The sequence below is a fragment of the Rissa tridactyla genome, chromosome 27 (assembly GCF_028500815.1).
Source record: "Rissa tridactyla isolate bRisTri1 chromosome 27, bRisTri1.patW.cur.20221130, whole genome shotgun sequence".
NCBI classification, from domain to species: domain Eukaryota; kingdom Metazoa; phylum Chordata; class Aves; order Charadriiformes; family Laridae; genus Rissa; species Rissa tridactyla.
Genome location: NC_071492.1, coordinates 1,304,151 through 1,330,247, shown reverse-complemented (window position 1 = coordinate 1,330,247; position 26,097 = coordinate 1,304,151). Strand labels below are relative to the sequence as shown.

Genomic DNA, 26,097 nt, shown 5'->3' with positions numbered 1-26,097 from the left:
GTGAGGCGTGCGAGGATGCGGCCGGGGGCCGGTCCCCCCCCGGGCGCCCCTGGGCCTCTCGGGGGGCCCCCCGGGGCGGCTTTAGGCTGCCCCCCCCCCGGGGCGCCATGTGGGGCCCCCCCCCAGCCTGGCCCCCCCTGGGCGCTGAGGGGCACCCTGGGGCCCCCCCCCGGCACCCGCCTCAGCCTGGAGGGCGGCAGCAGCAGGACCGTGGCCGGTAGGAAACGAAGCGGGGGGCGGGAGGGGGGGGTTGGGGGGGGCTGGAGGGCCCCCGATATGGGGGGGGTCGGGGGGGGCAGAGTTAAGGATATACTGGGGGGGGGACGGACCGAGTTTGGGGGAGGCCAGGGTTAAGGATATATTGGGGGGGGGGACAGAATTGGCGGGCGGGGGGGGGCGGAGATGGGGGGGCAAAATTTTGGGGGGGTGGGGGGCAGAGTTTGGGGGGGGGTTAAGGATATATTGGGGGGGGGCAGAATTCGGGGGATCCCCAGATTAGGGACGGAGTTTGGGGGGGTCTGGGGAGGGGGACACAGGGATAAGGATATATTGGGGGGGGGTCAGAGTTTGGTGGGATTTTAGGGGGGGGTGGAATTAGGGGGAGACAGAGTTTGGGGGATCCCAGGGGCAAAATTAAGGGGATTTGGGGGGGGGGAAGTTGGGGCCCCCGGGGGGGGGGCAGATTTGGGGGACCCCAGGAGATTACAGGGATGTCCCTTGTTTCCGGGGGGGGGGGGGGGGGGCAGGGGGGGTGACATCGATAATTTTGGGGGGGGGGGGAGGCAGAAGGATGGGGGAGGGGGCGAGGGCACCCCGGGGGCTGCTGGGAGGTGGTGGTGGGGGAGACCCTCAGGCCCCCCCTGACACTGGGGTTACCCCCATGGCCCCCCCATACCCCCCCCCCCCCTCCCAGGACACCTGAGCCCCCCCCCAGATCCTCCCAGGACACCTGGGTGTCCGGCCCCCACCCCCCCCCCCCCCGACACCTGCCTCCCCCCAAATCCCCCCCCCCCCAACACCTGGGTGTCCCCCCCCAGGACACCTGCCCCCCCCTCAAATCCCCCCTCCGACACCTGGGTCCCCCCCCCGGACACCTGCCCCCCCCGAATACCCCCCTCCCTGATGCCTGGGTCCCCCCACCTCCACAGCCCCCCCCCCACCCCCCCCCAGCAGGTGGAGGGAGGGGGGTGTGTGTGTGGGGGTCGTCCCCCCCCCCTTGTTCCCACTGTCCTCTCAGGCTCCTGTGTCCTGTCCTCCCCCACCCCAAAATTCCGTGTCCCCCCCCCCATCCCCCCCCAGATTACCACGGCGGCCGCTCCCGCAGGAAGAGCGTCCCCGGGGGGAAGCAGTACAGCATCAACATGGACGCCCCGCCCGCCCCCCCCTTCCGGCCCTCGGTGAGCACACGCCTGTCGTCACGGTTACCGTGGTCCCGCGCACGCCTGTCGCCGCGGTTACCCTCGTCCCGCACACGCCTGTCGTCACGGTTACTGTGGTCCCGCGCGTGCCTGTCACCATGGTTACCCTCCTGCCGCACACGCCTCTCGTCGTGGTTACCCTCGTCCCGCACACGCCTGTCGTCATGGTTACCGTGGTCTTGCACACGCCTGTCATCATGGTTACTCGTGTCCCGCCGCGCCTGTCAGCATGGTTGCCGTGGCCCCGCACACGCCTGTCGCCGTGGTTACCCTCGTCCTGCACACGCGTGTCGTCACAGTTACCTTCATCCCGCACGTGCCTGTCGTCATGGTTACTCTTGTTCCGTACACACCTGTTGCCATTGTTACCCTTGGCCCGCACATGCCTGTCGTCATGGTTACTGTGGTCCTGCACATGCCTGTTGTCATGGTTATCCTTGTCCTGTACACGCCTGTCGTCATGGTTACCGTGGCTTTGCACATGCCTGTGGCCACGGTTACCCTCATCCCGCACACGCCTGTTGTCATGGTTACCGTGGTCCTGCACATGCGTGTTGTCAGCGTTGGGCTGGTCCTGTGCATGCCTGTTGCCGTGGTTACTGTGATGCTGCGCACGCCTTTCGCCATGGTTACCTCGCCCTGCACACGCGTGTTGTCACGGTTACTCGGGGCCTGGGTCGGATGTTGCCGTGGTTACCCCATCCAGCACAGGCCTGTCACCGTGGGTGCCCCATCCTGCACATGCCTGTTGCCATGGTTACCCCACTCCCATGTCCCCATGGTTACCGCGGTCCTGCACACGTGTGTCCTCATGGTTCCCCTCGTCCCATGTCGCCATGGTTACCGTGGTCCTTCCATGCCTGTTGCCATGGTTACCCCGCTCCCATGTCACCACGCTCCCCCCGCCCCCACACACGCGTGTTGCCATGGTTACCCTGATCCCGCATCCCCATGGTTATACACCCCCCCCCGTTGCCATGGTAACGCCATCCTCTGCTCCCCATCGTCATCGTAACCCCACACTGTGGTACCCGTCGCCATGGCAACCCCGGGCCTGCGGTACCCATCGCTGCGGTAACCCTGGTCCTTTGCTCCCCGTTGCCATGGCAACCCTGCTCCCATGCCGCCGTGGTTACCCCATCCTGCACCCGCGTGTTGCCATGGCAACCCTGGCCCTATGCTCCCCATCACCGTGGGAAACCCCCTGTCCTATGCGGGCTGTCGCCATGGTAACCCCAGGCCTGTGGTACCCATCGCCACGGTAACCCTGGCCCTATGCTCCCCGTCGCCATGGTAACCCCGGGCCTGTGGTACCCATCGCCACGGTAACCCTGATCCTATGCTCCCCGTCGCCGTGGTAACCCTGGGCCTGTGGTACCCGTCGCTGTGGTCACCCTGGCCTTATGCTCCCCATCGCCATGGCAACCCCGGTCCTATGCTGGCTGCCGCCATGGTAACCCCAGACCTGTGGCACCCGTCGCCACGGTAACCCTGGGCCTGTCGTACCCGTCGCCACGGTCACCGGGGGCCTGTGGTACCCATCGCCATGGTAACGCCAACCCCCCCCCTCCCCGGGGGCTCCCCATCGCGGCGATTACTCCCTCCGTCCCCCACGGCCTCCCCCCTCCCCCTGGACCCCCTGGACCCCCGGCCCCCCCCGGCCCCCCCGACCCCTTCCCGCCCCCCCCGGCGCCCCCCCTCAGCCGCCTGTACCCCAGCAAGGCTTCCTGAGCCGCCGCCTGAAGAGCTCCATCAAGCGCACCAAGAGCCAGCCCAAGCTCGACCGCACCAGCAGCTTCCGGCAGATCCTGCCCCGCTTCCGCAGCGCCGACCACGACAGGTGGGGGACAGCGGCGGGGACACCTCGGGGGGACACCCCGGGGACAGCCCCTGGGGACGGCGCGGGGCGGGGGGGATGGGGGGCGGCAGCACAGGGAGGCGTGGGGGATGGGATGCTCTGGGGGTGGGGGGGTGACGTGGGGAAGGTCCTGTCCAGGTGGCACCAAGGTGGAGGTGGGGACAGTCCCGCTGCCCGAGTGGCCCTGGGTCAGATTTGGGGACGGTCTTGTTCTCTGGGTGTCCCCAAGCTGGGGATGGGGACAGTCCTGCTGGCCAGGTGGCCCTGGGTAAGGTTTGGGGACGGTCCTGGTCTCTGGCTGTCCCCAAGTTGAGGATGGGGACAGTCGTGCTGCCCAGGTGGCCCTGGGTCAGTTTGGGGACAGTCCTGGTCTCTGGGTGACATTGAGCTGGGGATGGGGACAGTCCTGCCCAGGTGGCACCAAGGTGGAGATGGGGACAGTCCTGGTCTCTGGGTGTCCCCAAGCTGGGGATGGGGACAATCCTGCTGCTGAGGTGGCACTGGGGTGGCCATGGGGACAGTCCTGCTCAAGTGGCACCAGGGTGTGTGTGGGGACAGTCCTGGTCTCTGGGTGTCCCCAAGCTGGGGATGGGGACGGTCCCCGCTGCCCGGGTGGCACCAGGGTGGGGCTGGTCTTGATGGCCAGGTGGCATCAGGGTGGGGCTGGGGACAGTCCCGCTGCCCCAGAGGACACTGGGATGGACACGGGGACAGTCCTGTTCGCCAGGTGACGCCAGGTCAGGTTTGGGGACGGTCCTGTTCTGGAGGTGGCACTGGGTCAGGTTTGGGGACAGTCCCGGTCCCTGGGTGTCCCCAGGCTGGGCACGGGGATGTCCCCATTTCCTGAATGTCCCCAGGCTCGGTGTGGGGGTGGCTGGTCCCCGTGTCCTCCAGCCGGACACAGGGACAGGGTCCCCCAATGTCCCCGCTGTCACTGTGTGGGGCAGGTCCCCCATGTCCTTGTCCCCATGTGGGTCAGGGCGCCCCTGTCCCCATCCACATGTGGGGCAGGTCACTGATGTCCCCGCTGTCCCCAATGTTCCCACATGGGACAGGTCCCCAGTGTCCTGAATGTCCCCATGTGTGGCAGGTCCCCAGTGTCCCCCTGTGAGGCAGGTCCCCAGTGTCCCCAGTGTCCCCAATGTCCCCAATATGAGGTAGGTCCCCAATGTCCCCCCACTGTCCCCATGTGTGGCAGGTCACCAGTGTCCCCACTGTCCCCATGTGGAGCACATCCCCAGTGTCCCCATATGGGACAGGTCCCCAATGTCCCCCAATGTCCCCAGTATAAGGTAGGTCCCCAGTGTCCCCAGTGTCCCCCTGTGAGGCAGATCCGCAGTGTCCCCGTCCCCGTGTGTGGCAGGTCCCCAGTGTCCCCCATGTGGGGCAGGTCCCCCCGCCCCACCCCCTGCGAGGCGGGTCCCTGCTGTGCCTTGGGGACAGGTTGGGGACCGGGTGGCGGCGCAGGTGGCGGGTGGTGCCATTTATAGCCGGAGCCAGTGGGTGGGAGCCGGGCGCGGGATCCGGGCTGGCACCCGGCCCGGCGTCACCGTCACCGTCACCAGCACCGACGATGGGGTACGGTCCCCTGTCCCCGGGGAGGATGGCGGTGGGGGGGGGGGGGATGGGGGGTTGTCCCATGTCCTCGGTGTCCCCTTGGGATGTCCCCAGGGAGAGGGTCGCCAGGGGATGGGGTCTGTGTCCCCTTGTCCCCGTGAGCGTGCCTTGTCCCCAAGGGGGTTCCTTGTCCCCAAGGGGGTCACTTGATCCTAGGGATGTCCCTTGTCCCCCAAGACATGGTCCCCAGGGGATGGAGTCTCTTGTCCCCATGTCCCCAGGGGGGGTCCCTTGTCCCCAGGAGATGGTCCCCAGGGGATGAGGGCTCCTGTCCCCATGTCCCCTGGGGATGTGCCCAGGGAGATCCCTTGTCCCCAGGGGGATCCCTTGTCCCCTGAGATGTCCCTTGTCCCCAGGGGATGGGCTGGCCCATCTGCATGTCCCTCGCGGATGTCCCCAAGGGGGTCCCTTGTCCCCAGGAGTGTCCCTTGTCCCCAGGAGGGTCCTTTGTCTCCAGGAGATGGTCTCCAGGGGATGAGGTCTCCTGTCCCCATGTCCCCAAGGGGATTCCTTGTCCCCGAGGGCGTCCCTTGTCCCCTGGGATGTCCCTTGTCCCCAGGAGATGGTCCCCAGGGGATGGGGTCTCCTGTCTCCTTGTCCCCCGGGGATGTCCCCAAGGAGATCCCTTGTCCCCAGGGGGATCCCTTGTCCCCTGAGGTGTCCCTTGTCCCCAGGGGAAGGGTTGTCCTGTCTCCGTGTCCCCCAGGGATGTCCCCAAGGGGACGCCTTGTCCCTTTCCCCGGGGGGCACAGGTCCTCAGTGCTCCAGGGGTCCCTCGTCTCTGGGAGGAGGGTGTCCCTTGTCCCCTTACTGTAGCGGTCCCCAAGGGGAGGCGTGATGTCCCTTGTCCCCGAGGAGTGTCCCTGAGGTGTCCCCTGTCCCCAGCAGCATCCCTTGTCCCCTGCCCACGATGGATCCCTTGGAGGGGGAGGTCCCTTGTCCCCTGTCCCTTGGGATGTCCCCTGGGGGGATGTCCCTTGTCCCCAGGGATGCCCTGGGGGGGGGGGGTGTCCCTTGGGATGTCCACTGGGGGGATGTCCCTTGTCCCCAGGGATGCCCTGGGGGGGGGTGTCCCTTGGGATGTCCCCTGGGGGGTATCCCTTGTCCCCACGGGGAGGGGGGGGGGTGCCCGCTCGCCGGGGTATTTTTAGCCGCGCCGCCCCCGGTGGCGGTGACACGGTGGCGGTGACGGCAGCCGGGAGCGGTGGCCGTGGGGACGAGGTTCGGGGGGGGGGGACACACGCGACACGGTGGCGGGGGGGGGGACACAGGAGGTGACGGGGCCGCTGCTTACGCAGCCCCGGGGATAAATATAGCGCCCGGGGGCGGCTTCACCTGCGGCAGCTGCCGGGGGCGGGGGGGGGGGGGCCCGGACGCCTGGGTCCCCCCGGTTTGGGGGGGAGGGAGGGGGGGCTGGGTGCCTGGATCCCCCCGGTTTTGTTGGGGGGGGGGTGTGTAGATGCTCTGTTCCCCCTGTTTTGGCCGGGGGGGGCACACTGGACGCCTGGGTCCCCCCGGTTTGGGCGCGGGGGGGGCTGGATGCCTGGGTCTCCTGTTCTGGGGGGGGCCCGAATTCCTGGGTCCCCCCTGTCTGGGGTGGTGGTGGGGGGGGGGAGGGCTGGACACCAGGATCCCCTCTATTTTTTTTTGGGGGGGGGGTTTCCCCGGACGCCTGGGTCCCCCCGGGGATGTGACATTGAGGGTTTGGGGTGGGGGGTGTCGCTCCTGGGTGCCCCCCACTATGTCCGTGTCCCATCCATCCCCCCCCCCCCCTTCCCCCCCACCCTGACTCTGTCTCTCTCTGTCCGTCCCGGCGCCGCGGACGCGTCCCCAGGTCCCGCGCGGATGCCCCAGGTACCCCCTCCCCACCGTCACCGTCACCCCCACACCCCCCCCCCAAAGCTGGCATGCCACCACCACCACCACCACCACCACCTTGGGCACCTCCCCAACCCACCCCCCCCCCAGCGACCCCGACACCCCCCCCCCCGAGCATCCCCCCGCGTCCCCGCAGGGCCCGGCTGATGCAGAGCTTCAAGGAGTCGCACTCCCACGAGTCCCTGCTGAGCCCCAGCAGCGCGGCCGAGGCGCTGGAGCTCAACCTGGATGAGGACTCCATCATCAAGGCGGTCCACAGCAGCATCCTGGGCCAGGAGTTCTGCTTCGAGGTACGGTCCAGACCTTCTTGTCACCCACCCCCCCCGGCCATCGCCACGGTGGCTCATCACCGGTGTCCGTCACCCGCAGGTGACCACGGCCTCGGGGACCAAATGCTTCGCCTGCCGCTCGGCTGCCGAGAGGGACAAGTGGATCGAGAACCTGCAGAGGGCGGTGAAGCCCAACAAGGTGAGGAGGGGATCAGAGGGGGGGTGGGGGGGGTCAACTGGTGGGGCTGGAGATGGTCAGGTGGTTGGGCTAGTCAGCTGGTGGGGCTGGAGATGGTCAAGTGGTTGGGATGGTCAAGTGGTGGGGATGGGAATAGTCGAGTGGTAGGGATGGGGATGGTCAGCTGGTGGGCACAGGGATGATTAACTGGTGGGGCTGGAGATGGTCAAGTGGGGGGCATAGTCAACTGGTGGCAACGGGGGTGGTCAGCTGTTGGGGGTGGGGATGGTCAGCTGGTGGGGATGGTCAGCTGGTGGGGACGGAGATGGTGAAGTGGTGGGGATGGTCAGCTGGTGCGGGTTGTCAGCTGGTATGGATGGGGGTGGTCAACTAGTGGGGATGGGGATGGTCAACTGGTGGGGGTGGTCAGCTGGTGTGGATGGAGATAGTCAAGTGATAGGGATGGGGATGGTTAACTGGTGGCGATGGAGAGGGCCAACTGGTACGGATGGGTATGGTCATCTGGTAGGGATGGTCAACTGGTATCAGTGGGGATGGTTAACTGGTAGGGATGGAGGTGGTTAACTGGTGGAGATGGGCATGGTCAACTGGTGGGGGTGAGGACGGTCAGCTGGTGGGGATGGGGATGGTCAGCTGGTGGGTATCATCAACTGGTGGGCATAGGGATGGTCACTGGTGGGGATGAAGTGGTCATCTGGTGGGGGTGGAAATGGCCAACTGGTGGGGATAGATGTCCCCATGGGTCGCCCTGGCACTTGGGGTCACCATGCCCTGGAGTCGCTGGTCCTGGTGGCTGGGGTTGTCCCCTGGGGTCACCCCTGCCCCAAGGTCATTGTCCCCATCTGCTCCCACCCCCAGCTCTCCCTGTCCCTGTCTGTCCCACCACCCTGGGCCCCTCCGTGCCCCACATCCCCCCCTACCCCGCCACAAGCCGTCTTCACCCCCCACTGTCCCTGCGTCCCCTGCTGACCTCCTTCCCTCCCACCCCTCCGCAGGACAACAGCCGGCGGGTGGACAACGTCCTGAAGCTGTGGGTGATCGAGGCGCGAGACCTTCCCCCCAAGAAACGCTACTACTGCGAGCTGTGCCTGGACGACATGCTCTACGCCCGCACCACCAGCAAGGCACGCACCGACAACGTCTTCTGGGGAGAACACTTTGAGTTCAACAACCTGCCGTCCGTCCGCACCATCCGCCTGCACCTCTACAAGGACACCGACAAGAAACGCAAGAAGGACAAGAGTAACTACGTGGGGGATGGTGAGCATCCCCATCGCCAGCGTCACCGGCCGGCACTTCGCCGAGCAGTGGTACCCGCTCAGCCAACCCAGCGGCAGCAAGAGCAAGGCGGGTTGTCCCGCCCTCCGCGTCAAGAGCCGCTTCCAGACCATGAGCATCCTCCCCATGGAGCTCTACAAGGAGTTCGCCGAGTACGTCACCAACAATTACCGGATGCTCTGCGCCGTCTTGGAGCCTGTGCTCAGCGTCAAGAGCAAGGAGGAGGTGGCCTGCGCGTTGGTGCACATCCTGCAGAGCACCGGCAAGGCTAAGGTGGGGGGGGCTGGGGGGTGGGGAGGGGTGGGGCAGGGTGGGGTGGGGGTGGGGTGGAGGGTTGAGGCGGGAGGGAGGACGGCTGATGGAAAGAGGATGGATGGAAGGGCGGATGGATGGAAGATGGATGGAAGGATGGATGGATGGTGGATGGGTGGATGGATGATGGACTGATGCAGGATGGATGGATGGAAGGATGGATGATGGATAGAGGGATGGACAGATACAGGATGGATGGAAGGATGGATGGATGGATAGAGGGATGGACAGATACAGGATGGATGGAAGGATGGATGATGGATGATGGACAGATGCAGGATGGATGGAAGATGGATGGAAGATGGAGGATGGATGGACAGACAGATGGGTGGTAGATGGAAGGTTGGATGGAGGATTGAGGATGGACAGATGGCTGGATGGACGGAAGATGGATGGATGGAAGGAGGATGGAACGATCGATGGATGGAGCAAGACGGACAGATGGGAGACGGGTAGAAAGGAAGGATGGATGGAGGGTTGGAAAGAGGGTTGGATGGTGGACTGGATGGATGGAGAAGGATGGGCAGACAGGTAAGGGATGGATGGATGGATGGATGAATGGGTGGGTGGGTGGGTGGAGAGTGGATGGAGCAGGATGGACAGACAGATGGGGGATAGATGGAAGGTTGGATGGAGGCTGGATGGAGGACACATGGGGGATGGACAGAAGACAGAAACATGGACGGTGGAGGGAGGGGTGGAAGACAATGGCCAGACAGATGGGGGTTGGATGAGGACGAATGGATGGAGAAGGGATAGAGGACAGATGGAGGACAGACAGGGATGGATGGGTGGATGGATGGACGGACGGACGGACGGACGGACAGACGGACAGAAGATGGCAGGAGGACACAAGGATGGACGGAGGGTGGGCTGGGCCAGCCTGTCCAGGCTGCTGGGGTGCAGGCAGGCGTTGGGCTGCCCTGACGGCCGTGGGCAGGACTTCCTGTCGGACATGGCCATGACGGAGGTGGATCGCTTCATGGACCGGGAGCACCTGATCTTCCGGGAAAACACCCTCGCCACGAAAGCCATAGAGGAGTACCTGAAACTCATCGGCCAGAAATACCTCAAGGATGCCATTGGTGAGCTCCACCAGCACTGGGGGGGGTGCTCATCATGGCTGGGGCTCCCTGTCCTGGTCATGTCCCCATTGGCATGGCTGTGGGATGGTGGGTGGTCCCCAGACATGGCCATATCCTCATTGGTATGGCCGTGGAATGGTTGGGTGGTCGTTCCTCACAGCCATGTCCCCCTTAGGGTGCAAATGGGGGATCCTCGGTCCCTGCTCATAGGCAGGTCCTCATGGGCATGGCCATGGGATGGTTGGGTGGTCCCTTCTCATCACTGTGTCTCCTTTGGCGTGACTGCGGGGTGGTTGGATGGTCTATTCTCATGGCTGCATCCCCATTGGCATCACCATGGGATGTTGGGTGGCCCCTTCTTCTGGCCATGGGACAGTTAGGTGGTCCCCTCTCATGGCTGGGACCCTGTTGCTGTGGTCATGGGAGGGTTGGGTCATCCCTTATGATCATGTCCCTGTTGGCGTGGCCAGGAGATGGCTGGGTGGTCCCTTCTCATGGCCACATCTCCATTAAGGTGATCTGGCCAGGGGACAGTTGGGTGGTCTCCAGCCCCTCTTCATTTCCAGGTCATGAGATGGTTGGGTGGTCCCTTCTCATGGCCATGACCCCATGGAGCCAGCCTGTCTGTGGGACACTGGGGTGGTCCCCGATCCCCTCTGATGTCCCCGTCCCCATGCAGGTGAGTTCATCCGAGCGCTGTATGAGTCGGAGGAGAACTGCGAGGTTGACCCCATGAAGTGCTCGGCCTCCACCTTGGCTGACCACCAGGCCAACCTCCGCATGTGCTGCGAGCTCGCCCTCTGCAAGGTGGTCAACTCGCACTGGTGAGTCCTCAGGGCTGGGGACATCCCCCGGTGTCCCCACCGTGGGTCCCTGACCGTGTCACCCCCCCTGCCACGTAGCGTGTTCCCACGGGAGCTGAAGGAGGTCTTTGCCTCGTGGCGGCTGCGATGCGCCGAGCGGGGCCGCGAGGACATTGCCGACCGGTTGATCAGCGCCTCGCTCTTCCTGCGGTTCCTCTGCCCCGCCGTGATGTCCCCCAGCCTCTTCGGCCTCATGCAGGAGTACCCCGACGAGCAGACCGCCCGCACCCTCACCCTCATCGCCAAGGTCATCCAGAACCTGGCCAACTTCACGAAGTGAGAGCCCAGCGTGGAGGAGCAGGGGGGTGGTGGTGGATGACGGTGGTCAGGTGGAGGGAGGGAGGACTCAGGTGGGTGGGGAGGAGAATGGAGGGATGGTGGAGGGAAGGTGGATCTGTAGGGTGGGTGGAGCTTTGATGCACAGGTGGATTCACGGGTGGATGGAGGGGAGTTGGATGGGTAAGTTAATGGATGGAGAGAAGATGGATAGATGGACGGAAGGTGGATGGATGAGTTGATGGACAGAAGGTGGATAGATGGACAGAAGATGGATGAGTTGGTGGATGATGGGTGGAAGATGGATGAACGAGTTGACATAGAGGAGTTGGAAGAAAGATGGACACATGGAGAGAAGATGGATGAGAGAGTTAATAGATGATGGATGTGAGATGGACAGAGGAGTTGGATGATGGACAGAAGATGGAGGGATGAGTTGAATGGACAGAAGATAGAGTAGGTGGATGAGCTGGCAGATGGGCAGAAGATGGAGGGATGGGTGTACGAATGGGCAGAAGATGGAGGGATGAGTTGATGGGAGGCGGAAGATGGATAGCTAGAAAATGGATGGATGAGTTGGTGGATGAGCGCAGAAGATGAAGAGATGAACAGAAGATGGATGAGTTGATGGCTGATGAGTGGAAGACGAGTGAGTTGATGAGTAGGTGAGGTGGTGGATGGAGGGAATAAGGATGAACAGAAGATGGCTGGATGGATGAAGGTGGGGGGATGAGTTGGTAGGTAGAAGATGGCTGGAGGAGTTGGGCGGACAGAATACAGACAGACAAGTTGGATGGATGAGTTTGGTGGGCAGCAGGATGGATGGATGGATGGATGGAAGAAAGGGAGGAAGACGGATGCATGGATGAGTTGGTGGATAGATGGATGGAGAACAAAGGGACGGCAGAGCTGGATGAAGGCCAGACGTGGCTTTACGAAGGGACATCTGGAAGCTGGAGGGACGGAAGGGACAGAAGGTGGCAGGCCAGGCTGGTGTGGGGGGACAACAGCCATTGAGCGGCCCAGCACAGGCCCCGCTGAGCGCCCGCCTACAGGTTTGGCAGCAAGGAGGAGTACATGGCCTTCATGAACGAGTTCCTGGAGCTGGAGTGGACCAGCATGCAGCAGTTCCTCTACGAGATCTCCAACCTGGACACCCTCACCAACAGCACCAGCTTCGAGGGCTACATCGACCTGGGCCGTGAGCTCTCCACCCTCCATGCCCTCCTCTGGGAGGTCATGTCCCAGCTCAGCAAGGTACCCCGGTCACCCGGGACCCCCATGGGAGGGGTGTCACCTGGACACCCGGGTCCTCTCCTGGGTGGTGATCAGGAGCTTGGACACCTAGGTTCTCCCCCAGGGGAGGTTTTGGGGTTCTGGGTGGCCCTGGAGGGGCATTTTGGGTTCCCATCCACCCCTGGCCCCAAGGGGAGGTCATTGGGGTCCCAGGCCCTCGTGTCCCACCACAGGAGGTCATTGGGGTCCCATCCACCCCTGGCCTCAAGGGGAGGTCACTGGGGTTCCACCCACCCAGGTCCCACCACGGGAGGTCATGGGGGTCCCAGCCCCTCACATCCCACCATGGGAGGTTACTGGGGTGCTGGGGGTTGGGGTGGGGACGCGTGGCTGACCTGCCCCCCAGGAGGCCCTGCTGAAGCTGGGCCCGCTGCCCCGGCTGCTGACGGACATCAGCGTGGCCCTGCGCAACCCCCACCTGCAGCGGCAGCCGAGCCAGGGGGAGCGGCTGCCCCCCAAGGGGCTGGTGCTGCGGGGGCCCTCGGCCGACCTCCAGCCCTACCTCGTCCGCGACCTCAACAGGTGGGGACTCCTGAGAACCCCCCGCTGTGTCCCCCCACGTCCCCGTGGTACCCCCCACATCCCCATGGTACCTCCATCCTCATGGCACCTCCACATCCTTGTGGTACCTCCACATCCTTGTGGTACCTCCACATCCCGCCCCGGGTCCCCCCCAGTGTGTCTCCCCATGTTGCCGTAGTGTCCCCCCATGTCACCCCGGAGGCCCCTGGTGTCACCTGGGGTGTCTCCCCACTCCCTGTGAGTTCCTCTTGTCATCTGCTCTCTGCCCTTGCAGCTCCGTTGACCTCCAGTCCTACATGGTGCGGGGCCTCAACAGGTGGGTGACGGGGACAGGACGGGGACAAGGACGGGGATGGCATGAGGACAATGATGGGATGGGGCAGTCATGGGATGGAGATGGTGGTGGGATGGGGATAGGGATGGGGTGGGGACAAGGATGGTATTGGGATGAGGATGGCGAGGGAGATGGAGATGGGGAAGGAGTTGGGGAGGGAGATGGGGATGGTTTGGGATGGGGATGGAAATGGCGATGGCGATTGGAGATGGGGATGGGGATGGAGATGGGGATGGGGATGGGGACAGAGATGGGGAAGGGAATGGAGGTGGAGATGGAGATTGGGGAGGGAGATGGAGATGGGGATGGGGATGGGGATGGGGATGGAGATGGAGATGGAGATGGGGAGGGAGATGGAGATGGGGAGGGAGATGGGGAGGGACATGGAGATGGGGATGGGGATGGGGATGGGGAGGGAGATGGGGATGGGGATGGAGATGATGGAGATGGAGATGGGGATGGGGATGGGGATCGGAAGGGAGGTGGGGATGGGGATGACGGTGGTGTTGGGGATGTCGATGTGGCTGAGGCCAACGTGGGGACCTCACTGGAGGTCCCATCTCCCCCGTAACCCCCACCCCCCCCCCCCCCCACCAGCTCCATGGAGGTGCCCCGCCTGCCCTCCCCGCCGCAGGAGAAGGGGCCGCAGGAGGTGCTGGTCCTGAGCCGCCCCCCCCTGGCCCGCTCCTCCCCCGCCTACTGCACCAGCAGCTCCGACCTGACGGAGCCCGAGGGGGGCCGGGGGGCCCTGGGGGTGGGCAAGAGCGTCTCCATGCTGGACCTTCAAGATGGCCGCGTTGACAGCATCCCTAGTTTGCCCGCCGAGCTGCTCGCCGCCGGCGGCCCGGCCCCGGGGGGGGCCGGAGGGGGGCTGCGTCCCGGCCGCCTCTCCCAGGGCAGCGCCTCCAGCCTGGCCCCCCCTCGCCTGGGGGTACCCGAGCCGGGGGGGCCGCAGTTGCGGGTCCCCCTCTCCTTCCAGAACCCCCTTTTTCATTTGGCGGCCGATGGACCCTTGCGGGGACCCGAGCCGGGGGGTGAGGGGCCCTTCGCCCCCCCCCTGCACGGGTACAGCAAGAGCGAGGAGCTGGCGGCTCCCCCCCCCAAGCACATCACCCACAGCCACAGCTACAGCGACGAGTTCGCCCGGCCCGGGGGGGACTTCAGCCGGCGGCAGCTCTCCCTGCAGGACAGCCTGGCTCCCCCCCAGATCACCATCGGGGCCCCCCCACCCCCCACCCCTCGGGGGGCTCGGGCGGGGAAAGGTGGGGGGCCGGGGCCGGCGGCCCTGGGGGTCCCCTCCAAACCGCGGCCGGCCAGCGGGAACCTGCTGGCGTCCCCCGAACCGTCCTACGGACCCCCCCGCTCCCGGCAGCCCTCCCTGGCCAAGGAGGCGTCGGTGGCCGGGATGAAGCCGCCGGTCACCAAGCAGGTGGGGGGGGGAGATGGGGGACACGGTTGGGGTGGGGGACGGGGAGGACATGGTGGTGACATGGGGGACATGGAGGATAGGGGGGGCATGGGGCATGGTGGGGATGGAGGGACATGGTGGGGACAGAGAACATGGGGGACATGGTGGGGATGGGGGACATGGTGGGGACATGGGGGCTATGGGGGACATGGAGGATAGGGGGGGCCATGGGACATGGTGCGAATGGGGGACATGGAGGACTTGGCGGACGTGGGGGATATGGGGGACATGGAGGATAGGGGGGCCGTGGGGCATGGTGGGGATGGAGGGACATGGTGGGGATGGAGGGACGTGATGGGGACAGAGAACATGGGGACATGGTGAGGATAGGGGACATGGTGGGGACATGGGGGGTATGGGGGACATGGAGGATAGGGGGGCTGTGGGACATGGTGGAGATGGAGGGACATGGTGGGGATGGGGGACATGGAGGACTTGGGGGATGTGGGGGATATGGGGGACATGGAGGATAGGGGGGCCGTGGGGCATGGTGGGGATGGAGGGACATGGTGGGGATGGAGGGACGTGATGGGGACAGAGAACATGGGGACACGGTGAGGATAGGGGACATGGTGGGGACATGGGGGGTATGGGGGACATGGAGGATAGGGGGGCTGTGGGACATGGTGGAGATGGAGGGACATGGTGGGGATGGGGGACATGGAGGACTTGGGTGACATGAGGGCTGTGGGGGACATGGAAGATGTGGGGGCCAAGGGGCATGGTGGGGACGGAGGGACGTGGTGGGGATGGAGGACGTGGGGGACATGGTGATGACATGGGGGCTATGGAGGACATGGACGATATGGGGGGGCCACAGGGCATGGTGGGGACGGAGAGATATGGTGAGGATGGAGGACATGAGGACGTGGTGGCTATAGCGGACATGGGGACATGGTGGGGATGGGGGCCATGGTGGGGACATGGGGACTATGGGGGACATGGAGGCTGCGGGGGCCATGGTAGGGATGGAGAACGTGGGGGACATGGTGGGGACAAAGAGACTATGGAGGACATGAAGGATATGGGGGACATTGGGGACGTAAGGGAACATGGGGACATGGTGGGACATGCAGGGACAGGGGGATATAGGGGACACGATGGGGATGGGGGGATGTGGCAGAGATGGAGGACATTTGGGACATGGAGATATGGGGGAACATGAGGGACATGGGGGACATGGTGGGGATGGGGACAGAGAGGGACACGGGCAACATGGGGCAGGGTGGGGATGGAGGGACATGGGGGACACGGGGGAACATGCAGGACACGGGGACGTGGCAGACATGGGTGGACACGGTAGGACATGCAGGACGTGGGGGCACAGGTCACAGCAGGGACACGCCATGGGGATGAGAGGGACCAAGCCCGTGTCCTCATGTCCCCCCCGCCCCAAGGCCTCGCAGACGCCGTCGACACTGAACCCGGTGATGCCGGCGGCGGAGCGCACGGTGGCCTGGGTGTCCAACATGCCGCACCTCTCGGCCGACATCGAGAGCTCCCACATCGAGCGCGAGGAGTACAAGCTGAAGGAGTACTCCAAGTCCATGGACGAGAGCCGGCTGGACCGGGTAGGGAACACCGACGGCCCCCGTCCTCCGGGACCTGGGGGGGCAGGGGGCCAGGGGACCCAGGCAGCCAGGCCCCAGGAGGTGACCTCGATGGACCCCAGGTCCCAGGGGATGACACTGATGGACCCAAGTGTCCAAGTCCCAGGAGATGACCTCGATGGACCCCAGGTCCCAGGGACCCAGGCGTCCAGGCCCCAGGAGATGACCTAGATGGACCCAGGTCCTGAGGACCCAGGCGTCCAGGCCCCAAGAGATGACCTTGATGGACCCCAGGTCCCAGGGACCCAGGCATCCACACCCCAGGAGATGACCCTGATGGACCCAGGTCCCAGGGACCCAGGCATCCAGGCCCCAGGAGGTGACCTTGATGGACCCCAGGTCCCAGGGACCCAGGCGTCCAGGCCCCAGGAGATGACCTTGATGGACCCCAGGTCCCAGGGACCCAGGCATCCACACCCCAGGAGATGACCCGGATGGACCCAGGTCCCAGGGACCCAGGCGTCCAGGCCTCAGGAGATGACCCTGATGGACCCAGGTCCCAGGGACCCAGGCATCCACACCCCAGGAGATGACCTTGATGGACCCAGGTCCCAGGGACCCAGGTGTCCAGGCCCCAGGAGATGACCTTGATGGACCCCAGGTCCCAGGGACCCAGGCATCCACACCCCAGGAGATGACCCTGGTGGACCCAGGTCCCAGGGGATGACCCTGATGGACCCAGGTCCCGAGGACCCAGGCGTCCACACCCCAGGAGATGACCTTGATGGACCTCAGGTCCCAGGGGATGACAGTGATGGACCCAAGTGTCCAAGTCCCAGGAGATGACCTTGATGACCCCCGGTCCCAGGGACCCAGGCATCCTGGCCCCAGGAGGTGACCTTGATGGACCCCACGTCCCAGGGGATGACCCTGAGGGACCCAGGTCCTGAGGACCCAGGCATCCAGGCCCCAGGAGATGACCTTGATGGACCCCAGGTCCCAGGGACCCAGGTGTCCACATCCCAGGGGATGACCCTGATGGACCCAGGTCCCAGGGACCCAGGCATCCCGGCCCCAGGAGGTGACCTTGATGGACCCCAGGTCCCAGGGACGCAGGCATCCAGGCCCCAGGAGATGACCTTGATGGACCCCACGTCCCAGGAGATGACCCTGATGGACCCAGGTCCCAGCAGATGACCCTGATGGACCCCAGGTCCCAGGGACCCAAATGTCTAGGTCCCAGGAGGTGACTCTGATGGACCCCAGGTCCCAGGGGATGACCCTGATGGACCCCCAAGTTCCATGGGATCCAGGATCCAGGTTTCAAGTTCCTAGAGGATGCCTCAGGTGAACCCAGATCCTGGGGACCCAGGTGTCTGGGCCCTGGGAGATGACCTTGATGGACCCCGGGTTCTGAGGACCCAGGGTGTACAGGTGTCACCATGGTAGGGACCCAGGTGTCTGGGTGTCACCATGGTGGGGTCACAGGTGCCCAGGTGTCACTATGGGTAGTCCCAGGTGTTTGGGTGTCATCTTGGTGGGAACCTAGATGTTCAGTCATGACGATGGTGGGCACCTACGTGTCTGAGCATCACCACTGGGGAGGACCTAGGTATCCGGGTGTCACCATGGTGGGGACCCAGTTGTCCAGGTGTCATCATGGGTGGTCCCAGGTGTTCAGGCATCACCATGGTAGGGACCCAGATGGTCGGTCATGACCACGGTGGCACCTACATGTCTGGGCATCACCATTGAGGGGAACCTAGATGTCCAGGAGTCACCATGGTGGGAACCCAGGTGTTCAGGTGTCACCATTGGGGGACCTGGGTGTCGGGTGGCGGTGGTGGGGGGGAGATGGCGCCGTCCCCCTGCAGTGTGGGTTGTGTCAGGTGAAGGAGTACGAGGAGGAGATCCACTCGCTGAAGGAGCGGCTGCACATGTCCAACCGCAAGCTGGAGGAGTACGAGCGGCGCCTGGTGTCGCAGGAGGAGCAGACGAGCCGCATCCTGCTGCAGTACCAGCACCGCCTGGAGCAGAGCGAGAAGCGCCTGCGGCAGCAGCAGGCGGAGAAGGACTCCCAGATCAAGAGCATCATCGGCAGGTGAGGGAGGGACCCGGCCCCGGGGACAGCGAGGGGACACCGGGGACGCTGGGGGGATGGGAGGGCAGTGGGAGTTGGGGGTGGAGAGTTGTGGTGGGGCACGGAGGGATGGGAGGGGCATGGGGACACAGAAGGACATGAGGGACATGGGAGCACAGAAGGACATGAGGGACATAGTGGGACATGGAGGACATGGGGACACAGGGACGTGGGGACACAGAAGGACATGAGGGACATGGGAGCACAGAAGGACATGAGGGACATAGTGGGACATGGAGGACATGGGGACACAGAGGGACATGGGGACACAGAAGGACATGAGGGACATGGGAGCACAGAAGGACATGAGGGACATAGTGGGACATGGAGGACATGGGGACACAGAGGGACATGGGGACACAGAAGGACATGAGGGACATGGGAGCACAGAAGGACATGAGGGACATAGTGGGACATGGAGGACATGGGGACACAGAGGGACATGGGGACACAGAAGGACATGAGGGACATAGTGGGACATGGAGGACATGGGGACACAGGGACATGGGGACACAGAAGGAGAGGGGGACATAGATGGACTTGGAGGACATGGGGACACAGAGGGACAGGGGGACATAGATGGACATGGAGGACATGGGGACACAAGGACATGGAGACACAGAGGGACATAGGGACATAAAAGGACATGAGGAACATAGTGGGACATGGAGGACATGGGGACACAGAGGGACACGGGGGATACCTGGACATAGCAGGACACGGGGGTGTCCCCTCGTGTGCCTGCGTGTCCCTGGGGCGGCTGGCCTCTCCCCACCATGTCCCCGTGCATCCCCAGGGTGTCCCTGGGGGGTGGCAGCCTGTCCCTGGGGCTGGCAGTGTGACACTGGGGGTGTCCCTGGGGTGTCCCCACTTGTCCTTGGGGTGGGTGGCAGTGGGTCCCAGGGTGGGTGTCCCTAGGGGGTGTCCCCGGGGCTGGCAGCGTGTCCCTAGGGGGAGTGTCCCCATCCCCATGGGGGCCCTTGGGTCATAGCGTGTCCCCAAGGGGGTGTCCCTGTCCCCTGGGGAATGTCCCCGGGGTGTCCCTGGGGGCTGTCTCCGTGTCCCTGGGTGTCCCTGGGGTTGGCAGTGTGTCCCAGGGTGAGTGGCCCCGGGGTGTCCCCATGAACCGGGGTGTCTCTGGGGGTGTCCCCTTGTTCCCAGCGTGTCCCTGGGGGTGTCCCCTTGTGTCCCAGATGTGTCCCTGGGTGTCCCTGGGGGTTGTCGGGGTGTCCCCAGGGTTGTGCCCATGCCCTTGGGGTGTCCCCAGCGTGTCCCTGGGGGTGTCCCCATGACCCTGCTGAAGCCTGGCCCCTGTGTGGTGTCCCCAGGGGCATCCCCGAGAGTGACAGGGTGTCCCCATGTGTGTCCCCCCATGACCTGGCGTGTCTCCAGGGTTGTCCCCATGGCCTTGGGGTGTCCCCAGGGTGTCCCTGGGAGGTGTCCCCGTGACCCGAGGTGCCCCTGGGGTTGTCCCCATGCCCTTGGGGTGTCCCGGGGGGGTGTCCCCATGACCCGAGGTGTCCCTTGTGTGTGTGTGGGTGTCCCCATGACCCCGGTGAAGCCCGGCCCCCCCAGGTGGTGTCCTCAGGGGAATCCCCGTGGGTGGCAGGGTGTCCCCGTGGGTGTCCCCCCATGACTTGGGGTGTCCCTGAGGGTGTCCCCATGCCCTTGAGGTGTCTGCAGGGTGTCCCAGGGGGGTGTCCCCATGACCCAAGGTGTCCCTGGGGTTGTCCCCATGCCCTTGGGGTGTCCCAGGGGGGTGTCCCCATGACCCGAGGTGTCCCTTGTGGGGGGTGGGGGGTGGTGGTGTCCCCATGACCCCGGTGAAGCCCGGCCCCCCCGGGTGGTGTCCCCAGGGGCGTCCCCGGGGGTGGCTGCGGGACCCCGGGGGGTGTCCCCGTGTCCCCCGGGGTGCCCCCCCGGGGGTGGCAGCGTGACCCCGGTGAAGCCTGGCCCCGCAGGCTGATGCTGGTGGAGCAGGAGCTGCGCAGGGATCACTTGGGCGCCCACGACCCCCCCGAGGGCCGGCGGCGGCTGCTCGACGCTCAGGTGGAAATTACAATGTCATTGCTCTGCTCCGTGTGACATCGGCCATCCCACGCCGCGCTGGGGGCGGGGCCCGGGGGGGGGGAGATGGGGGCACCCATGGGTGGGGGTACCCATGGAGGGGGGGGTATGGGTACCCCAAGGGGGGTTATTGGAGGGGGTCTGTGGGCACCCGTCGGGGGGATATGGACATCCCGGGGGGGGGGGGGAGATGGGGGGCACCCACGGGTGGGGGTACCCATGGAGGGGGGGGTATGGGTACCCCAAGGGGGGTTATTGGGGGGGCTGTCTGTGGGCACCCATGGGGGGTATGGGCACCCATATGGGTATGGGTGGGGATATGGACATCCCTGGAGGGGGGGGAAGATGGGGGCACCCATGGGTGGGGGTACCCCTGGGGGGGGGTATGGGTAGCCCAAGGGGGGTTATTGGGGGGGTCTGTGGGCATCCATGGGTTGGGTATGGGCACCCCAAGGGGGGTTTATTGGCATCCCGGGGAGGGGGGAGCGGGGCTGGGGGCACCCATGGGTGGGGGGGTACGGGCACCCATGGATAGGGCATGGGCACCCCAAGGGGGGGGTTACTGGGGGGGGGTGTCTGTGGGCACCCATGGTGGGGGTATGGGCATCCATGGGGGGGTTTATTGGCATCCCGGGGGGGTAGTGACCTATGGGGGGGCGGGGGGGAGGGCTATGGTCACCTATGGGGGATGTAGGGGGACAGGGCCATCCCTAGAGGGGACAAGGGGTTGGCTGGGGCAGGGGGGGGACACTTGGTGGCCCCGGGGGGGGGTGGGTTGGTCACTGCTGGGGGGTGGGGTGGGGGGGCAGAAGGGGACAGAGCCATCCCTGGGGGGGACATGGGGACCCATAGAGGGGTGCAGGGGGGCAGGGCCACCCCTGGGGGGAGGACAGGAGGGGACCCCTGGGGTGGATATGGTCACCCCTGGGGGGCCATAGGAAGCCCGCGGGGGGGCACAGCCACCCCTGGGGGGGACAGGGCCACCCCCAGAGGGGACCTGGTGACCCCCAGGGGGATGTGGGGAGGACAGGGCCACCCCCAAGGGGGACAGGGCCACCCCCGGGGGGACATGGTCACCCCTGGGGGGTGTACAGGGCTGTCCCCAGTGGGGACAAGGCCACCTCTGGGGGGGACATGGGCACCCCTCTGGGGGACAGGGCCACTCCCGGGGGTGCAGAGTCACCCCCGGGGGGGATAGAGCCACCCCTGGGGGGGACATGGTTACCCCCCGGGGGGAGGCAGGGCCACCCCTGTGGGGACAAAGTGACCCCCAGGGCAGACAGGGCCACCCTTGGGGGGCCCCAGAGCCACCCCAGTGGGGACAGGGCCACCCCCGGGGGGACACGGTCACCCCTGGGGGGGAGGACAGGGCCACCTCCAGGGAGGACCGTGAGGGACATGGGGGGGGTGTGACAGAGCCACCCCCACCCCCCCCAGCCTAGGGACAGGGCCACCAGCGTGTCCCCAAGGCCACCTTTCCCTCCACCAAGTGAGGGAGCCGGTGACGGACCCCCTCCTTGGGTTGGGGGGTCACCCCCCTGCCACCTCAGAGCCACCTCCCCCCCTCAAGGCCACCACGGGGACACGGCGTGTCCCTGACCCACCCCCGCCCCCCCCCCCCAACTCAGCCACCCCACATCCCCCCGCGGGGACGAGCGTGTCCCCCCGCGGTGGCCCTGACCCCCGTGTCTCTCTTCGTCCTAGCTGTCCGTCAGGTAGCGCGGGCCAGCCCTGCCATTGTCACGGGACCCTCGGCCTCCGGTGACACGCCAGGTGGGTCCTCCCGTCCCCGTCCCTGTTCCCGTCCCCACCCCCACCCCCCCAGGTAGTGCCCAGAGGACATCGGGGAACCCTTGGGGACACCACGCTGGCATGTCCCCCATGTTCCTCCTGGGCCCTCATGTCCCTCAGGGACACTGAGAACCCTTGGGGACATGGATCCAGGATGTCCCCAAGACCTTCTTGTGTCCCCATGTCCCTCATGGACATTGGGAACCCTTGGGGATATGGATCCACGTGTCCCCATGTCCCTTCTGTGTCCCTCGGGGACACTGGGAACCCCCGGGGACATGGATCCATGTGTCCCCTTGTCCCTTCCGTGTCCCTCGGGGACACTGGGAATGCCCGGGGACACGGATCCACGTGTCCCCATGTCCCTTCCGTGTCCCTCGGGGACACTGGGAACCCCTGGGGACATGGACCCTGGCTGTCTCCACATCCCTCCTGTGTCCCCATGTCCCCCAGGGACACTGAGTTCCCTTAGGGACACACAACGCTGGGGTGTCCTCTGGACACCAGGAACCCTTGGGGACACACATCTAGGGTGACTTATGTCCTTCTCGTGTTCCCATGTCCCCTGAGGGCCACTGGGAAACCCTTAAGGACGTGGATCTGAGGTGTCCCCTTGTCCCCCAGGGACACTGGGAAACTCCTGGGGACATGGATCCATGGTGTCCCCATGACCCTCATGTGTCCCCATGTCCCTCATGTGTGCCCATGTTCCTCAGGGACACTGGGAAGCCCTGGGGACACAATGCTGGGGTGTCCCCGTGTCTTCAGGACACTGGGAAGCCTTGGGGACATGGGTCTAGGGTCACCCGTGTCCTTCTTGTGTCCCCATGTTCCCTGAGGGACACTGGGGAACCCACGAGGACACGGATCCAGGTGTCCCCATGGTCCCTTCCGTGTCTCCATGTTTCCCTGGGGACACTGGGAGCCCTTGGAGACACGGATTTCACATGTCCTCATGTCCCCAGGACACTGGGGAACCCCTGGGGCCATGGACGTTGGCATGTCCCCGTGTCTCTCTTGTGTCCCTGTGTCCCCTAGGGACATTTGGAACCCTTGGGGACATGGAGCCAGGGCGTTCCCATGTCCTTCTTGTGTCACCATGATCCCCCATGGACTTTGGGGACCCACAGGGACATGGATCCATGTGTCCCCATGTCCCTCAGGGAAACCACGAACCCTTGGGGACATGGATCCATGTGTCCCCATGTCCCTCAGGGACACTGAGACTCCTTAGGGACATGGATCTAGATGTCCCCATGTCCCTCTTGTGTCCCCATGTCCCTCAGGGACACTGAGACCCCTTGGGGACATGGATCTAGATGTCCCCATATCCCTCTTGTGTCCCCATGTCCCTCAGGGACACTGAGACCCCTTGGGGACATGGATCCAGGATGTCCCTATGTCCCTCTTGTGTCCCCATGTCCCTCAGGGACACTGTGAACCCTTGGGGACATGGATCTAGATGTCCCCATGTCCCTCTTGTGTCCCCATGTCCCTCAGGGACACTGAGACCCCTTGGGGACATGGATCTAGATGTCCCCATGTCCCTCTTGTGTCCCCATGTCCCTCAGGGACACTGAGAACCCTTGGGGACATGGATCTAGATGTCCCCATGTCCCTCTTGTGTCCCCATGTCCCTCAGGGACACTGAGAACCCTTGGGGACATGGATCTAGATGTCCCCATGTCCCTCTTGTGTCCCCATGTCCCTCAGGGACACTGGGACCCCTTGGGGACACGGATCCAGGGTGTTCCCATGTCCTTCTCTTGTCCCTCTCTCCCCCTGGGGACACATCCCCCAGGTGTCCCCATGGCCCTCTTGTGTCCTGGTGGGACCTTGTCCCCTCCCTGCCATCCTCCATCCCAATCCGCCCCAGAGGACGTGGATTTGGGATGTCCCCATGTCCCTCCCCTGTCCCATGTCCCCCCAGCACCCCCGTGACACGGATCCAGTGTGTCCCTGTCCCCGCTGTGTCGTGGCCAGGACGTGCCACGGGGACATCCTGGTCCCCTCCTGGTGTCCCTTATGCCCTGTCTGTCCCAGGGGACATGGATCCAGACTGTCCCCATGTCCCCCACGGACACTGGGAACCCCTGGGGACATGGACCCAGGGTGTCCCCATGTCCCTCTTTTGTGTCCCCATGTCCTCCAGGGACACTGGGAACCCTTGGGGACATGGATCCATGTGTCCCCATGTCCCTTCTATGTCCCCCAGGGACACTGGGAACCCTTGGGGACATGGATCCATGTGTCCCCATGTCCCTTCTGTGTCCCCCAGGGACACTGGGAACCCTTGGGGACATGGATCCAAGTGCCCCCATGTCCCTTCTGTGTCCCCCAGGGACACTGGGAACCCTTGGGAACATGGATCCATGTGTCTCCATATCCCTTCTGTGTCCCCCAGGGACACTGGGAACCCTTGGGGACAAGGATTCGTGTGTCCCCATGTCCCTTCTGTGTTCCCATGTCCCTCAGGGAGCCCCTGGGGACATGGATCCAGGGTGTCCCCATGTCCCTCTTCTGTCCCCATGTCCCTCAGGGACACTGGGGACCCTTGGAGCTGTGGATCTGGGGTGTCCCCATGTCCCTCTCGTGTCCCCATGTCCCCCTTCGGGACATGGATCTGGGGTGTCCCCATGTCCCCTTGGGGCCACCAAGGAGCCCTTGGTGGCCACGGCTCTGGGCTGTCCCTGTCCTGCTTATGTCCCCCCTGGGGGCGACACCAGCAGGGACAAGAGTGTCACCGTCCCCTCTGGGGGTGGCTGGGGGTGGGTTTGGGGGGGGGGGGGGGGGCCACCCACCGTCCCCCAGCGCTGGCGCCCGCCGTCACCCGCCTCGTCTCCATCCTCGTGTCTCGTGTCCGTCCCCATCTCACCTCACCTGGGCCTGGGGAGTGGGGGGGGGGGGAGGTGACACGCGCGTCCCTGTGCCATGTCCTGTCTGGGGGGGGGGGGGCGTGTCACAGGGATGGGGACATTTTTTTGGGGGGGGCGGGGGGGTCCTGCCAGTGCCAGAGGGTCCCACGGAGCCACCACAGGTGAGTGACGCGCCGGGGCGGGGGGCGGGGGGGGGTGGGTGGCATGGGATGGGGGGGGGGGAGTGTGGGGGAGTGGGGGGGGGAGGTTGGCTTGGGGACACTTGGGGGACACTTCGGCAGTGGTGGGGGGGACGGGGGGGGGTGAATGAGCCCCCTCGGTGCCTTGCAGGAGAGGCAGCTTTCCGCCGTGGGTGCAGCAGACCCGGGTGTGAGCTGGGCCGGGGGGGTCCCCGGGCGGCCCCCGCCTCCGCCCCCGCCACCCCCGATCACGGCCAACGGCGAGCTGCGCGGCCCCGCTGCTGAGCACTAGCCCCCGCCCCGGGGGCCCCCCGGGACCCCCCCCAACCCCAACGCCCCGGGGCTGGCGGCGGCCCCCGGAGACCCCCGGGGAAGAGGAGGCGGAGGGGAGGGCGGGGGGGGGGGGGGGTGGTGGAAAAAAACCACCCCCTCTCCCTCCCACCCCGGCCTCGTGTGACACGGGGAGCCCCTCGTGCGAGGGGAGAGGGGGAGGCCTCGTGCGACGGCTCCTCGTGCGACGGCTCCTCGTGTGATGGGAGCCGGGAGGCCTCGTGCGACAGCTCCTCCTCGTGCAAGGGCTCCTCGTGCAACAGCTCCTCATGGGATGGCTCCTCGTGCGACAGGAGCAGGGCGGCCTCGTGCAAGGGCTCTTCATGCAATGGCTCCTCGTGCAACAGGAGCAAGAAGGTCTCACGCAAGGGCTCCTCGTACGACAGGAGCACGGAGACCTCACGCAAGGGCTCCTCGTGCGACGGGAGCGGGGGAGGCCTCGTGCAAGGGCATCTTGTGCACCAGCACCTCGTGCGACGGGAGCAGGGAGG

The 26,097-nt window shown here is 65.4% G+C and overlaps 1 protein-coding gene across 1 annotated transcript; it reads left to right on the top strand.

Moving 5' to 3' along the window:
* Positions 1 to 25,567, top strand: SYNGAP1 (synaptic Ras GTPase activating protein 1). The gene is given in 19 exon segments (XM_054183697.1): positions 1 to 217; positions 1,300 to 1,397; positions 3,137 to 3,258; positions 6,908 to 7,061; positions 7,141 to 7,239; positions 8,235 to 8,492; positions 8,494 to 8,790; positions 9,770 to 9,914; positions 10,594 to 10,738; positions 10,817 to 11,053; positions 12,109 to 12,310; positions 12,696 to 12,871; positions 13,146 to 13,187; positions 13,803 to 14,634; positions 16,071 to 16,244; positions 18,113 to 18,324; positions 20,312 to 20,412; positions 22,135 to 22,203; positions 25,428 to 25,567. Coding segments are annotated over 19 exon segments (3,699 nt in total). The 5' UTR covers positions 1 to 15; the 3' UTR covers positions 25,562 to 25,567.
* The last annotated feature ends 530 nt before the right edge of the window (positions 25,568 to 26,097 follow it).